At 35.3% G+C, this 17,435-nt stretch overlaps 1 protein-coding gene across 1 annotated transcript in view; it reads left to right on the top strand.

Annotated features, from left to right (window-relative positions):
• Positions 1 to 17,435, top strand: part of ENPP3 (ectonucleotide pyrophosphatase/phosphodiesterase 3) — a 71,638-nt gene that overhangs the window by 35,050 nt on the left and 19,153 nt on the right. The window contains exons 9-18 of the mRNA XM_036903779.2: positions 517 to 626; positions 1,890 to 1,955; positions 2,367 to 2,439; positions 3,833 to 3,941; positions 5,229 to 5,357; positions 5,732 to 5,763; positions 8,558 to 8,685; positions 13,534 to 13,600; positions 15,301 to 15,388; positions 16,730 to 16,908. Of these exons, the coding sequence (XP_036759674.2) occupies positions 517 to 626; positions 1,890 to 1,955; positions 2,367 to 2,439; positions 3,833 to 3,941; positions 5,229 to 5,357; positions 5,732 to 5,763; positions 8,558 to 8,685; positions 13,534 to 13,600; positions 15,301 to 15,388; positions 16,730 to 16,908 (981 nt within the window). The remainder of the gene's footprint in view (positions 1 to 516; positions 627 to 1,889; positions 1,956 to 2,366; positions 2,440 to 3,832; positions 3,942 to 5,228; positions 5,358 to 5,731; positions 5,764 to 8,557; positions 8,686 to 13,533; positions 13,601 to 15,300; positions 15,389 to 16,729; positions 16,909 to 17,435) is intronic.

Raw genomic sequence — 17,435 nt, 5'->3', positions numbered from 1 at the left:
ACCTCCGTTTCCCAATGTGACAGCAGATCACTCTTCTCTGTCCACTTTGAGTTTTACATTATCTTTCTAATTTCCAAAGATTGTAACTTAATTTATATTTATAATTGTAATTTATATCTTTTAAATCTCTATGATGGTTCACCTAACTGGCCTTCTGTTGAAACTTGGATGGATGTTGTATTATAAACATAGCAAGCTGGAAGTTACTCAGAAAGATTATCAGTTAATTTTTTTCCTCATTCTGTTTTATATTTCCTTAAAAAGGAAGGAGGAACTGTATAATTCTACCAAATTGAAAAAATGATCTTTCTTATTACCTTACCATCTTTTTTATTTTTGAGGTGAATCCTTGGATAATTACTTTTTTTTAACTGCTACAAGGACAGTTTAATTTAAATGAATATAATAGTTATATTTTGCAATTTTTAATATTATTCAGTTTCTAATAAATGGCAGCATTTCTAACCAAACTAATTATTCTCTTGACTTCCACTTACCTTAAATTTTTTCTTATAGATCTGGCTGACCGCAATGTATCAAGGTTTAAAAGCTGGTACCTTCTTTTGGCCAGGATCAGATGTTGCTATAAATGGCTCCTTTCCTTCCATATATATGATGTACAACAGGTAGTGAAGCATTTACAGATATTCTCCCATCAAGGCAGTAATGAATAAGATTTTTTTTGGCGGTAGGGCAGGGGGTGGTTACATTTCATCTTGGTAGGAATTCTATTCTTCCAGTTATTTGGGCCCCCCAAATCATCAGCGATTCCTCTCTATTACATTGCTCACCTAGTCTGTCAGTAAATGCTTTTGGCTCTAATTCAAAATATATGTAGTATATTTACATTTACTGATTTACATTTTATCACCTCCTGCGTTACCACTCTGGTTTGAGCTACCGTCATACTTTGCCTGTATCACTGCGGCTGCCGTTTTACACTTTTTCCTGCTTCTATTCTTGTCTCCTGTAATCTCTTCTCAATCCACCAGGAGAGTGATTACTCAAAAAGCAAGTCCAATTATGACGTTCTTTTCACCACAGACTGCAGTGGCTCCCAGTTTCACTCCGAGTAAAAGCCTACGAGGCTCTGTAGGGTGATTCCAGCTGTCTTCTTTCCCACTAATCCCTGGGGACTCAGTCTGCTCCAGCCATGCTGACCTCCTCCATGAGCCTCAACACAGGCAGTTCCCTGTGCCTGAGATCACTTTCCTCCAAGAGTCTGCACAGCCTCCTCCCTAATCTCCTTCAGGCCTTTGCTCAGAAATTACTGTCTGCTTATCTTAGCCTGATCACACTAAGATTTCAAATCCTAACCACCTCCATCCCACTTTTCTCACTGAATCTTACTGTGCTCTAGTCTTTTTTTTTTCATCTGTAGTATTTATCAGCTGTTAACGCACTATGTCATGTATTTATGTATTAAGTCTACTGTTATTATTTGTCTTCATTACAATGCAAGCTCCAGGAAGGAAAGCATCTTTGGTTTGCTCACTGATACATTCTGTTGAAGATGAACAAATAATTTCTGGCAGTAGATTTGCAATATATATAAATATATACATAAGTGAATGAATAAAAGTAAATAAGTCAAATGAAATGGATAATAACTAATGTCTTTTTATTTAGTTGTGGGGGGAATTGAAGGAGAGAGGGATGAGAATAAAAGAGAACAGCATACATTTAATTTATAATGAAGCAAATGTGTCTGTATATAGTCTTGAGACATGAATCCCTTTTGAATAATACTGAATCCTTTTCAGTATTTTGGACATATAAGAACACAAAATGGTGAGCTGAAAATATCAACCCACATGCCTGAGTAGGAATATAATGGAATTATTCTTGGTTTGATTAGTTTTTGAAAATTATCTTTACTCTCTTTTCAGTACCATCCCATATGAAGAGAGAATTTCTACCCTCTTAAAATGGCTGGACCTGCCCAAAGCTGAAAGGTAATATCTAGTGTCAGAGAAGTGCTAGCCCAGTGGGATACTCGTGGGTATAAAATGAAATCATTCCTTTACTTTAAATTACCATTTTTGAAAAAGACTTGGCAATTTCCTTTTTTGTATGGGCACTTTTAGAGGTTCGTTCTTGCGAACAGTTGCCTTTTTGCTTTTGAGAATGTGACTGACACTCTGGGGCAACAGAGGTAGAGTCAGAACCAGAGAGCAGAGGCAAATACCACAGAACCAGATGCGGACTGGAGGCAGAGCTGGGCATCTGGGCCTGGTTCCAGAGAAGGAGACCAGGGAGAAAGAGAACGCAACTGCCACAGATTTCTAAAACTATAAAATTTTAAATCCAACTTGTAAGTTAATTCTAAATTATAATGTCTTTCTCTGTGTCAATTTTACCCCTAGACCCAATTTGTATACCATGTACATCGAACAGCCTGACTCTGCAGGACATAAAAGTGGACCAGTCAGTGGTGCAGTAAGTTTTTTTTTTTAATTACAGAATCACCTAGCCCTAAACCACAAATAAAATGATGTTCTTTAATTCCCAACGAATACAAATATATTTGATATATACATGAAGACCTAAAATAGTTAGCAGTCAAATGAGGACCAGGAAAGTGTCTTTAAAGTTCACATTTCCTGATCTCTACAACTGGAAGTTCTAATAGCACATCCGTGAATGTTTGCTCTGAATGGGGATGTTATGAGATAATGCACTAAAGCCCTTAACAGTAAAATTCTCAATAAAGAAAAAAAGGCAATCATTGTTATAATAGTACTACAAGGGATTAAACATTTTTCCCAATCCATGACTACTATACTTTTTTATTCACTGAAAAAAAAATAAAAAGTTATGTCAGTTAAAAGTTAGTCAGTTAAGCCTTAAATCAGCTTGTTATACTATCCCGATAAAGTGTATAAGACTTTGAAAAGACAAAAGAATATAAATAATAAAATAAAAGTGAACTCCAAATCACTGTTCAGAGATAACCACTGTTAATAGTGCCTTGGTGCATTTCCTTTTCATGTTCTGGGCATACATGTCTACTAAGAAATGCTTAATATATTTAAAAACAAATTCAGGTTTGTGAAATATGTGCAGGTACATACACAGTTTGGTTTTAATTATTTATGATTAGTATTGTATGTATTGTGAGTACTTTCCTTCCTATGCCATTGTTTTTTAAAAAATAATTTTTATGAATATTGAGTATGCCTTCTGAAGGATGTGGAAAATTTTTTTTTCCTTGTACTTAAATTATAAGTAAATAATGTGAATAATATCCTTTTATGTCAATCTCCATTTTTAATCTAAGTGTTTTACTTAGGACAAATGCCCGGAAGTAGAATTATTAGGTCACAGGATGAGCCTCTTTTGAACTCTGGCCGTGTGTTGTCACATGACCCTCTGGAACTTGTGTGACTATTCAGGCTCCTATAGACGTGTCTGTCAACTCCCCTTCCCAACAGTGGGCATTAGCATGAAAATCTTTGCAGTGGAATGTTTGCTGAGGTTGAGTATTTTTCTCAGATATTTATTGTCCAGTAGCTTATCTTCATTTGTAGGGAATATGTTTTCATTTTTTTTTTTGTTTATAGAAATGTAGGGGATTCTGGTAAATGTGGTAGCATGGGCTCTGGGCTCTGTGTCCTATTTCCAAAACTAGCAATTTCAGAGAAGGAAATGTGTGTAATTTTTACTTGATTAGATAATGATTTGATTAATTAAACCTTAATTCATAAAATTCATTGAGCTTTACACTAATATTTGTACATTTTCTTGTATATACTTCAATAAAGAAAGAAAAAGAAAAAGGTATAAACCTTAATTCATGAAGACAATCTTAACTCCAGTTTTTTTTCCTCAGGTAATTGAAGCCTTACAGTTAGCAGATAAAACTTTTGGAATGTTGATGGAAGGCCTAAAACAGAGGAATTTAGACAATTGTGTCAATATAATCCTTTTGGCTGACCATGGTATGCTTTTGTTTTAAAATTATGTTTTATCATGGATGATATGTTATAATTTGGGGGAGCATGTAAAAGGAATAGTGATATTTTAACATCTGTACTTCTAGACCTGGAAGCTCTTAAATAAGCAAAGAAAATGTTTTGTGGCAGGCTGTGATGAATAGAAGACTAAAATTACAATTTCTCATTTAGTTATTCTGACATTTGTTCTGAAAATCCATCCACCTACTTAATATTCTGTAAAAATGGAGTTAATAGTATGTAACACATATGTGGTTGGGTTGTTAATCATAAAAAGTGATTTTGGGGACGTTTTTTCAGTGGGTGATTGATTCATTCATATAGATTGGCAGCAGATAACTATACTGGCTATAGTTTGTATTTTTTTTTAAGCTATGTGAATAGACTTCTATAAAATCCCTGTCATTGCACATTTGCCTACTCAAGGTAAACTCTTCAATTCAGTTAAAGGATGTTGAATCACTACCACATCCTCAGCTAACTCACAGAGTAATAAAATACTCATTCAGTCCACAGATGTTTCAAGTGCCTGCTCAAGGTTGATACTTTACTAGATGCAGCATGTTCAGTGGTCCATAAAGCAGAAATAGACCTTTTGTAGATAGGGTGGTCAGAACTGTCCACTCTTGGAGGATATTCAAAGCCACTAAGCTTCCATGGCTACAAAGGAACCAGGCATGGGTGAGAAGAGGGAAAGGATCCTGTCTGCAGAACTTTCATTTATATTTTAGGCCATCAAGATGATGAGAAACATAGTAATTTATTAAACAAAAAATTATAGAATGGTTTCTGAAAACACTGACCCATTGTTTTAAAATTAAATGGAAACATTTTAATGTGGATTCTTTAGAAGTTGTAAAATATGAAAATAAATATGAAAATAAAAATTTGCATGTAGACTCAAGACTCCTCAAATAAAAGGGGTTTAACTACCAAATCTATGCTGCTTATATCAATGTAAATAATACACTTAAGATCTAATTAGCTTCCTAGAGGGGATTTTCTTCTTTGAAATTTAATTGCTCTATGTTGAACAAATGGTCTGTTTATAATTCCTGTCTGCTCTTCTCTTATAAACATGGCCCTTCTCCTCCATTACCAGGATTTTCAAGGGCTGCCATTTAGACTAAAGTAATAGGGTAAATTATATGGGTTCTCAAACTTGTTTTGAGATTTGTAATGTAGAACATCTCCTATTTAATATGATCAAAGACAACCAATTGTTACTATCTACGTACATTCCACAGATATCTTTTTTTATTATTTATTCAGGAATGGACCAGACTTACTGTGACAAGATGGAATATATGACTGATTATTTTCCCCAAATAAATTTCTACATGTATGAAGGGCCTGCCCCCCGCATCAGGACTCGTAATATACCTCATGACTTTTATAGTTGTAAGTATGAAGACACCCATATAAAAACAAAAAGGTAATACTGAAAGTGAGTAATCACAGCCCCTTGATTCTGAGAATCCAGGGATTACCAGGCCCTGTCTTCTGACTTCTTGGTAAGACAGCACAGAGGCAAATGAGAAACCCCCACACTGAAGTGTAGTCAGTCTATAAAGTCTATGATAATATCTAATAGTGTTACATTAAAATATATTCTACCCCATTCTTAAGGCTAAAATAATTATTTGCTTTAAAGAAGTTTTTATTTAATTTTCCAGACCATGGTCTTTAATGTATCAAATTGATCTGAGCTGTTTACACTTTCCATAGTTATTAAGAATCAGTTGTAATCTGATTTATTTTTTCTTTTGAAACAGTTAATTCTGAAGAAATTGTTAGGAACCTCAGTGTAAGTATATGGTCTCTTAGTACATATACTTAAATTAATGTAATGTCTTTAATATGGATTTGAAAAATGTATACTTTATATTTCTGCATGTAAGCCACTAGTAATTTATTTTTTAAGCCCCCTGTCAGCATTCTTTTACAGGCATATCAATCAGCTGCTTTTATCTTAGTTGTATTATTTTGGAGTTGACGCCACTATAAGGAATTAATCTAGGGTGACAGTGGCACTGACTCCTGATTTTCTCTAAACAGTTCAAAGGGGCTGTGCCAGTGAACTTTAGGCAACATCCCTTTTCACATTTTTGTGTGTCACTTAATATCAGAAAATAGCAAATCACAAACTTATAGAGCTTTTTGTACAGGTCCCTTTACCTCTAAAATCATCTCTTTACTCTCTAAACATAATTGCCAATGCTTGTGATTGGTTCTCACATCCTAAATCATTAAGTAAATAAGCAGAGCAAATTCCAGATACTCAGTTGAAAGCAGTCTGGGTTTTTCAAAGTGGAGTTTACTACTCTGGGAGGGATCTAAAATGTTTTGTGTGGTAGTTTTAAATAGTTCTGTATTTCTATATTTTATAGTTCTATATTTAAAGTATATTCCCAAGTACATATCTGGGGTCTGGAATTCACAGTTTTATCACTGTTTGGGATGGGGCTAGACTTATTTAAGTGCTCTATAGGTGGTGTGCAATTACAGTAAAAACTGTTAGGATGAAATGTGAATGGTTTAAGATGAGGAGATGCTGAGTAAAGCATGGTTTCTATAACCTGAGACCCACTGCAAGTCTGAAGTAGGGATGATCATCAGAGCAGAAATCTTTTGAACTCCTTTTTCTCTTACTTCTAATAGTCTGGTCTTGAGTAAACACGACAGACAATGTCATCCACTGATGGAGGGGTATGTAGGCACTCTGTTCATGCTGATGAGATGAATAGTTCAGAATTTTCAACATGTGGGCTCTCTAAACCACATACTGTTTTCCTTTTTTCCACACCTCTGACCCATACAGCTGAAGCCCTGTTGGTGAGGAAAGGAAATCTCTAGTATTCCTGGTGGTGCAATGGGATTAGATACCACATGCTTTGGAAATCCATTACATGGCATCCTAGATATAGACTGGGCCTGGAGCTACAGAACTCCGAAGAAATGGACTACCATTTCAACAAAGTATCCATTATTCCTGGGAGAATATTCCATGTAGTAGTACAATATTCCCAGGAATGCTGGCCTGTGGGCCTATATTGAGCTTACATTGCACAAACATGACCACATATGAATTGGCAACTCTTCATGTTCCACAGCATTCTGGCTGCATGACAGACACAACAGATTTACTTTTTCTTAGATAAAAGGACCACAATCTTATCTCAACTCTAGGGTTTTCATCCTAAATTCTCAAATGCAAAGATTAACCCTGAATTTTTCAGAAGTTGGCAGCATATCCCTAGTTATCTTCCAGACTCACTGGCTACACACCAGCTAGGATAGTGTGACTTGTTAAATGATCTGTGGTTTTTAAGGGCACATTCTAATACTTTGTATTTTTGAAGAAGGTGCGTACTCACAAGCTGTCATCATGCACTTGCTGGGAAGTTATAAAAATATTGGCTTAAGAAGGAAGTAAGGTTAAATAAATAAGAAACATAAGAAGCTGGGTTAAGATAACAAATTAGGGAAGAAAAAGTCTGTCAGAAATATCTGTGCAATGAATACTTTTTCTCTTCCCCATTTCATTCTATAATTCTCCCTGATCTTCTGTTTTCTGTATTTTTTTAAATTGTTTTTTGTTCAATATCATAGTGTCTCTTAGTTTTCTTATATATATCGATCATCAGATATAGTGACACAGACTTGAAACATTTTATGAGATTATTGAGGCTTAAAACAAAGGAGAAAAATGAGGAAATAGAAAAGAATTCATTTCCCCATACTTTTACCTGTATTTTTTTCCTCTTGTTTCTCAAAAAGTTCACAAGAGAACAAGTTCCTTTGTAGCTCTATTTCTCATTTCCTCACTTTTTTATATGAATAGATTTAATGTGATTTGCAGTTTTAGTTTTAAAACATGCCAGCTACAATGACTCTCTACAGATGTCAAAATCTGTCAAGCTGTATACTAAGATTTCTGCATTTTACTATATATACTTCAACATAAAAATTTAAAATAAAATAAAATATGCCAACCTCTTACAGTACTAATTATTAAGGAAACAAAATTTAATTCCCTTTGGGAAAAATTTATGAATTTCTGTGCTAGGTTTCAAAAACAATTGACTTGATTTGAGAATTAAGCAAATATAGCTTATTGCAAGGGTAAATTGAATCAAATATAAAAGAATTTTTAGTACAATGGAGCTGATTTTTAAAATTTCTACTCAAATATACTGTTTTTTACTCATATTTACTAAGAATGTTATGTACCTCTATATGTAACTTAAACTCTAAAGTTGTAATTGCCACTCTAAATCTAGAACTATATCTAATCTCTTTCAAAAAATGAGTGGGGTTTTATGGTGGCTTAAAATATAAATAAAAACTTAGAACATCAAACACAAATCATAATTTAAACCATATTTTTTATTGAATCCAAATATTGTTGCAACAATAAATACAACATAATTAGGGAGTGTGGCCACTTGATAATAGTTTGACCATTCTTATTTTATTAGCCAAGCTTGAATCCTCTGACTTTTAAAAAATGATTAACAAATTGTCTTAGAAGAAGAAATTGTTAAATTAACTTGCATGTTTTGTAAGTTTTGTGAAGAAATAACGTACCTGTTTTCCAGTGCCGGAAACCTGATCAGCATTTCAAACCCTATTTGACTCCTGCTTTGCCAAAACGACTACACTATGCCAAAAATGTCAGAATCGACAAAGTTCATCTTCTGGTGGACCGACAGTGGCTGGCTGTGAGGTTTGTGTGTCTATTTACTGATCTCATAATACTTTTAATAACCATCTTTTATTAAAAATTTCCATTACTTTACCCAGCTATTGTAACCATGTACATTTTTCTGAATATGATATTCTCATATGCTATCTGGAATGTCTATATTTTCAATGACTGTTATTAGAGTGCTGATTTTAGCATCCTAAACCTCACAATATAGATGAGAGTGAAGAAGAAGGCTGAGACTGTTCATAGACTGTTCCAGAAACTGTCAGAACCAGTATGTTCCTAACCACCATTGGGGTCTCCTTTAGGTGACACATAGGATGTAAAGATGGTATCAGTTGTCTTCTAAACTGGTAGTATGTAACTGATTATATGGCTCTTTGAGATTTTTGCCATCTGTAGATTTTATAAAAGAGCATGTTTATGGATGTGAGGCCAAGCTAATCAGGTAGGTGTAACATTTCTTTATTCTAGTTATAATTGTGATCTATATTAATCACTAAGCATTTGCAAAATACAATTGTGTTTAGAGAAAACAAATAGCATTATTAATTACTTCATCCCAAATAACTAATTAATTAATTGAGTTGATGAACTTTATCGAAGCTTGCTATGTGTGTGCTGGGCCCTGTTCAGGCGTTTGGGATACAGACATGATTCCTGCCCTCCTCGTCAAATAGAGAAGACTGCTCATAAGCCACAAAACAAATAAATACACACTTTCTGGTAATTTAATGTTTCCTATTTTTGTATTTTATGTCAGTGTTTCTTTCCATGTGCATAAATAATGATAAATTGAATCAGGATCATACTGGATCTTCTGGCCTTATTTATATGCTACATAATGCCAGGGGGATACAGAGGATAGTAGGAATACTGGATGAAAATATTAAGTTTGGCTGAAAGATGTGTTTAACAAAGAGACGAAAGAAGACAAGGGAGTTGGGCTCTAATACAACTGCATGCAGGATAAGGAACTGGAGATTGGGTAGAGCCAATTTTGTGTAAGTGGGAAACCCCAGGCCCTGCACAGCTGAGCCAGAGTGTGCATTTTCACACCAGGTCACTAGATGGCACTGGTCTCTCTTCTTGGGATTTGAGTTTCATAACCCTTTGGAAGTCAGTGGGCTGCACTGTGGCTTAGGACAGCATTCTCTAAAAGATTAAAATACGTGAACAAAATTAAGCCGTACTGAAATTAAGTATATAAGGTTGTTAATAATATATGTATGCAATATACAAATAAATGTACGTCCAAATGTAAGTAAATTCCCCAAATACATACTGTTAAGAGTAGGAGATTACAGAAGTTAGGATTTAGGCCACTTGTGCCAAATGAGAAAGACTCGTCCATCCAGCATCATGACTTCTGGGTTATAGGAGAGTCCAACTACCAGAATACCCCTGGGTATCATCCATTAATACCCACTTTCAAATTATGAGCTCTCTGCATTTCAGAGCTAACAATGAGATATAAAAAGAACAGCAAGCTGAAAATCCAAGACCTGGCTCTGGATCTCGCTTGTTGTGCAAACATGGACAACAAATTAATATATGGGGTTTTATTTTCTGCATCTGTAATGCAAGATTATCTTGGTTTATTGTTCTCTTACTACCAGCATTCAAAGTAAACTAACTTCAATCAAAGGCAATGTTAACTGAGGAGTCTCATCTGAATAAACCCTGGGTCCCCTCTTTCTCCAAGTGCTAACACATGAGTCTCAGGCTACCTGTTTTCTAAGTGTCATTTTTAGCTATAATGATCAGTATTTGATAACTAGATTAGATTCCTTTGTCAATATTATAGCAATTTTCATCATTTAGCACAATCAATTTTCCTCTTTATCATCATCACCATCACCTTTATTTTGCCTAAAAGGTGTTCGATGTCAGATTTGGGGAAACCCAATTATTTGAAACTATAGTTGAAGTATTGTTCCAGTGCCCTTTCAGAGAACATGAATAAATGCTTTTTATTTTATGATTGGAAATTGACAAATACATCCCAGGCACCTTTCTAAGTAAAGGAGAAGGACATGGTCCCCACCTGAAGGATCTTTGCCCAAGCTGGGAAGAAGACAGCAATTAAAATCAGGTGTAAGAACTGCTGTCCTAGGATCAAATACAAGGTATAGGAAACAAAGAGAGTGATTACACCTCCCAGGTGTGGATGTCGTGAAAGCCTCCAGGTAGGTGTGATTTCTGCTCTGAATTTTGAAGACTCAGGGTGAGTTAGAGTGGCTGGTGCCACATGCCACAGCTCCACCCGTGAGGTTGCGCAGTCTGCGACTGGTATTGTACAGAGCGCTCAGCCCCGAGGAGCGGGAGTGGCAATGTGACCCTTACTCAACTCGCCAAGCCCTCCTGGGGGCTGTATCTGCAGGAGGAAAGGGACTCCTTTCTTTGTTGGAGGGCATCCATCGGCTTGCCAAGCCTTCAGCATCGCTAAGCTGTATCTTCTCACAAGTGCTTCTTTCTCTAAATGCTCTGCCCAGAGCAGTGGGACACGTTTTTAAAGCCAGCATCAGCTCTGGGGCAAGGAAGGGTAGAAAGATAAAGTCAGGTTTCCAGGCAGAAAGACTAGATTCCAGCTGCAGTATGAAGGACAAGTGAGTGGCAGGGAGGCCACTTAGAAGAGTAGTGACAGCGTTACAACAGCCCCAAGGGAGAGTGTGGCACACCTTGGGGGATGGTAAGGCTAGTTAGGTAACACATTATCAGGAAAATATGTATGATGAACTTATGATTCAGATTTTCCAGGATACTACTAGTTCATCACCTTCTGTCCCACATTTGTACTCATTAAAACATGTGTTTCCATTTCTATCAGTGATAAATAGTATTAAATACAATTGTGTATGTGTGTGATGTGGGAAAATTCTGAAGTTCAGAATCAGGATAAACAATTAGGAAATTTTCTTCGCCCAGAGGCAATTGAGGATCCAGCTTAGGATGGTGGCAGTAAAAGAGGAAAGCAAGGGGAAATGTGAAAGGAAGGACAGAGAAAGGCAGGAGTCGGCTACTGATTGGCTGTCAGGAAAGAAGTTTTGCTCATCTCTCATCTGTGTCGTTACCCACCTGTGGCAGAAAAACATGGCCTTGATTTCATCTTTTAATTAGACATGGAGAAAATAAAAGGGAATTTGTTCCAAAAGATTTCATATAGTACTTGGAAACTAAATTACAGATAAAATCAACTCATCTTTTCCAAATGCCAGCTTCCATTTTTCCATATATAACTTCCATAGCCAAATTATGGCTGGAGAGCATGAACACTGCAGTTAGAAAAGCACATTGCTAAATGGAAAACAATAGAAAATAGAACTTTTTCAAGCAATTTTCATCTTCTGCTTCTAATATAAAGCTATGCAATATTTACTAGTTTTCTAATTGAATTGGGTTAGGAGTTGGAATAAAGAAAAGCTCGATTTTTCTGAAAATAGAAAGATAAAGGATTAATTTTAGAAAATTTTACCAATGACTTGGTTCAAAAGACCTTTTCTTTCTTTCATTAATGAGTACTCTAGCTCCAACACAGAATTTAAAACTTAATTATCCTGAATCAAAGTTTCAGTAATCTTGGGGAACCAAATATCTATGCAAAATGATAAGAATATTTTTAAACGACTTTTACTTCACGTCAACAATTTTTTTTGGAATTAACTAAGATAAAGACATGAACTGGCATTTTAGGGTAATCTAATTTAAACCCCTCATTAATAGGATTTCTCTTGCTTTTCCCCACTCTAGGCAGGACTTAGCCTCTCTTCTTCCCTCTCATGGTCAGAGTTGAGTGTAACCTGCTCAGTGTTTTGATTTGTTTTTTATTTTGTGATTTATTTTTATTTAAACAGAGTGAAAGTCAGTTATGAACTTTTTTAAAAGTTGATTTTTTTTTAAAGACACTAAAATCCTGTAATCAATTGAGCCTGCAAATGTAAAAACAAACAAGAACTCTGTGTGTGTGTGTGTGTGTGTGTGTGTGTGTGTGTGTGTGTATGTGTATTTGCCCTAGAGAGTGGGTGGTGAAGCAGAGAAATCCCTTAAGACCAACCTTTGGAATACGGTTTTCTTTTACCTTTAGAGACCTAATTTGAACCAATATAACATTGTTGCTATAAAAAAAAATCTTGGTTCACTTAATACTATTTTGTTTTAAGTAGAAAACCAAATACATGTAACAATTGCTAATGCTATTTAGTTCAAATACTAAAATATGAAAAAGTAGGCAAAAGACAAATTAATTAAATCTGAAAAGTCATTCAGTAGTAATAGAGAAAGAGTCTATGGAAGAATATCCCCAAAGTTAAAAACAAACTGAGTTTATAGAATATACTGGCTTATCATCACCAAATGTTATAATTAACTTTCTCTGATTATTCTTTATTCATACATTTTCATTATTTCCCTAGACATCTCTACTGTAGGACAGAAATCATATTTTATCCCAGTTCCAAAGATTTATTTTGAAAGCCTTGAAATGCTTAAAGTGGCCTATTAATCAAAGTATGCTTGATCACACAGGCATTAATTTGTAAAGGTACAGGTAAGCTTAAAAACAAATCCTGTTTTAAAATCTATGCCTTTGTTATTGCCCCTTTTTAATTTTTCCCCAATGTTTAGGTGTCAAAGGCTTTGAAATCCTATTTATAGACCCTGGAATTCTCCTTCCTTCTCTTCTACCATTCAGTTTGTTTCTCTGTGGTTATCAATTTAAGCATGAAAATAACTATATTTATGTTTTAATTGCAGAAAAATGTACTTATATAAATGCAGAAGCTACATAAAAATTCATTAAAACTCAGTTTGCAATAAGGTCTCATATCCATATATTGATCACAGTGTAATAGTATAATTTCTTTATAGGAGTAAAGCATATTCATCCTGTGGAGGAGGTAACCATGGTTATAACAATGAGTTTAAGAGCATGGAGGTAACTTATTGCTTAATTTTTTTAATGAATATTTGTTTGAGCACCCACTTTGTGATAGGCAATGTGCAGGACCCTTGAATATATCTGTGAACAAAATGTAAAGATCTCTGCCCTTGTGAAGTTTCCATTCTAACATGGGGATATAGACAACTGGCATAATAAGGGACTCTCTTATTTGATATTTTAGGGATAAGTGCTTTGGTAAATAAAGAAAAAGCAAAGCAAATAGGTAGAAATTGGGGGTGTTCTGGGGTGACGTTTGAGCAAAGTTGAAGAAGGTGAAACAATTAACCTTTCAAATACTCAGGGGACAAGTGTCCCAAGCAGAAGAAATGGCCAGTGCAAAGACCCTAAGGTGGGCATGTGCCTGACATGCTGGGGCAACTGAGTCTTGTAAAGCTGTTGGAAGGTTGTGAAACTGGCTGCAGCTGACTGGAGGGGAAGGAGTGAGGTTCAGTTGGACATGTTAAGTCCAAAATATTTATTAGATGGGCAGGCAGAGATGTTACATAGGCAATTAAAGAGAGACTCTACCCAGAGATTTTTAAAAAATTGGTTTTAAGTATATAAAATATTTTTAAAATATGCAATTAGATAAGGTCCTCACCCAGGGGGTGTAGGTTGAGAGAGCCAATCACTGAGCCCTAAGCACTTTGACTTGACTTGTTACCAGGTAAGAAAAAGTAGAGCCAATGAGGAAAGAAGAAAATGAGGACTGTCTGATGTCCTGGAAGTCCAGGGAAAAAACAATTTGGGGGAGTCTGGAAGTAAAGTGTAGCCAATATTTCCCCATAGATGAAGCTTCATGATTTTTGCAACCTGGTTGTCTTTCTAGTTCCGCATGTATTACATATACTACACACACACACACAGATATCCTTTTCCAAATAGAGAAAAATGTGTTAGACTCTTTACAAATATGGTACCTCTTAACATTTTCATAATGCATTTTGTGGTAAATATTTGAAAAATCTCTGGAAACAAAGTACTTCTCTATTAATTGGGTTGCTATCTGATTATTACTGCAAGAAAAACTTCTCCAATTCTTTGCTGATTATTTTCGGAAAACATATACCCCTATTACCAGTAAAGAATTGCTTATTTGTGTTTTTGATGTTTTCTAGTTATTTACAGTCTAAAACAATTAGATCTGTTATAAATAATACAATTAAGTTCACACTAGTTGATTAAATGTAAATGTTTAGGTCTCTTCATCCTAAAAAGTAAAGGAGAAATAAGTTTGAGAAATCAGTGAATTAGTATAAGTTGTGCAAAAATTTAATGCTCAGAAACTTAAACATTTTTTGTCATGCATTAACATATTTGGACAATGACATGCAAAGAATACATGATAGTACATGATGAATTTCTAATTTGTATTGTCCAGATATTATAGAATTGTGCTGACATTCATTGTCCACTGTTGCTTGTAATCTTCTAGTCTGTTGATATGAGAGGTGCTGTGGAAGCAGGTCGCTTTTCTAGAAAAAGTAAATACAATATGAAAAAGAATTATTCATTTGATTGGTATTGGTACATCACAGGTGGAAATGATGTAAAAATTATTTTCAAATCTGAAAAGAAATTGTTACAGAGGCCTAAAATACAAACAGGAGTGCTGTTACAGAGGAACCTGCATCTTGCAACACCTGCTTTTGAGTTTAGATGGCATTAGTAATAGTAGTACCATTACCACCTAGGCTATCTTTTTGGCACACGGACCCAGTTTTAAAGAGAAGACTGAAATTGAACCATTTGAAAATATTGAAGTCTATAATCTAATATGTGGTAAGTTTTTCTATATAAATTTAACAGCAAACTGTGGGTATAATTTTAAAATATATATATTTTGAAACTGGTGATAAATCAGATTTCAGAGATGGATGCTCTGTACTAAGAAGGCAAGAGTAGAAAAGAGGAAGAATTATTCATTAACCAGAATTACTCAGCTCTAACTCAGTGAGTTATTTTTTTTTTACAGGTAGTGATAAACATTAGATCACCAGAGACCAGCTTTTCTATTAGTTACTATATGAAATTTTAATTTAATAAAATTTAAAGAAAATTACACTTTCAGCTTTTCAAAGCAGGAGAAATCCACCTAAAAGCACAAGTATTTTCTTGTAATTACAGAGAGAAAACTTCTGGCCTAAAAAGATGATTTAAAAAAGTCTTGTTTGGATAGACACCTGTTATTACACTCAATGTCAAAAAAAAGAAAGCCTTAAAGAATTAAAGTCTTAGGGACTCTAATGTACATTTCTGCACACATGCTTACCTCAGACCATTGTATTAACAAATCATTTGTCTAGGGAAGGCAATGAGCGAGCTGCAATTTCACCTGCAGCTTTAGGAATTCAGACATAATTATGCTCAGAATTGTCACTCTTAATCTTTGCCAAAAGACTTGTGGTCATTGAATATGACTTCGAGAGCAGAGTATCCATTTAAAATGAATATGTTGCAGCCTTAACAACTTAAATTCTTGGTTCCCAAGCTTAATTTGTGGTTGGGGCTGCTGGCCCTTTTGGAGAAGGCTTAGGAAGGCCCAGACAGGATTCCAGTTCTAGGAGAGATCAATTTGGTGGTACTCAGTTGGAGCCACTTAAAAGGCCATCTTTATAAAATAGTTCTGTATTTTGTTATGATAGAAGAAAATTAGTTAAGTTCTCTAAATGTTAAGCAGAATCACTAGTTTAATTTTTAAAAACTGTCTGTCCTTGCAGAATTCTGATGCAATTATGTAAATATACTAAAAACAAGACTGTAAATTAACTTCTTTAAACTTGTTTTTGCTTAAAGTATAGCTTTTTATGCTAGAAAATCATGATATGCTTAGGAACCAAAGTGTTCATTTAAGCAATGATGCTTTCCTCTGAAGGAACAGAACCAGTTCCTGAAAGTTCCCTCAGCTCACCTGTAGCAACTGTTCCTATTTCTAGAAAGACTTGTTGATGGAGGCTCCAAGGGAAGAAAGTCAGTAAACCAAACAGCATACGCAGTATGTGACTGCATGGCAGCAGAATTTATTAAAGGAAGTGAACAGCAGATGTTTGTTTTCTTCCATCTCATACGTAGATGTTGCTTCCCTCCAATTTAAAACTGCTTTGAACTTATTTTTTAAAACAGATCTCCTACACATTCAACCAGCACCAAACAATGGTACACATGGCAGCTTAAACCATCTTCTGAAGGTGCCTTTTTATGAGCCATCCCACACAGTGGAAGTGTCAAAGTCTTCTGTCTGTGGCTATACTGTTTCATTGCCCCCAGATGTTCTTGGTTGTTCATGCCCTGAGCTGCAAGATGTAAGTAATCACCTCCTGTATCCATGAGAATGTAAAGGAGCAAGCTAGTCTATAACCAGGGTGGCTGACAAGCAGGTTCATGTTCTAGCTGAGAGATTTACTAAAAACTGTATGTGGTTTCTCCCAACCTCATGTGGAAGTGAGAGATGCATTACAAGATTAAGCGTGTGAATATGTTTTGTAAACTGGAAAGCACTATTTGTAATTTGTTAATTCCCTTGTGAGCTAAATGTCCTTAACCATTCATAACAGTAGGATATTGGAGCTCCTTTTAATATCCCTCTTGAAGCTTAAGAATCATATGGTCATGCATGCATGGTTATTTAGAGCAGAAATAGTTGGTTGGGTGCAAGGATTGTGATGTATCACTTAACATAGTCACTAGGGCCAGTGCTGTGCAGTCTACTCAGCAAGGAGCCCAGTATTCAAAGGGGGAAGTGTTCTTTTGGGTAGGAGTGAAGAATCCTTAGCAGGCAGTACTTGGAGGCTGGCTGACAAATGATCAGCACTAGGAAGGTCTTTTTGGT

This window comes from Manis pentadactyla, chromosome 12 (assembly GCF_030020395.1).
Source record: "Manis pentadactyla isolate mManPen7 chromosome 12, mManPen7.hap1, whole genome shotgun sequence".
In the NCBI taxonomy this organism is placed as follows: Eukaryota; Metazoa; Chordata; class Mammalia; order Pholidota; family Manidae; genus Manis; species Manis pentadactyla.
This window is presented reverse-complemented; position numbering and strand designations above follow the sequence as displayed.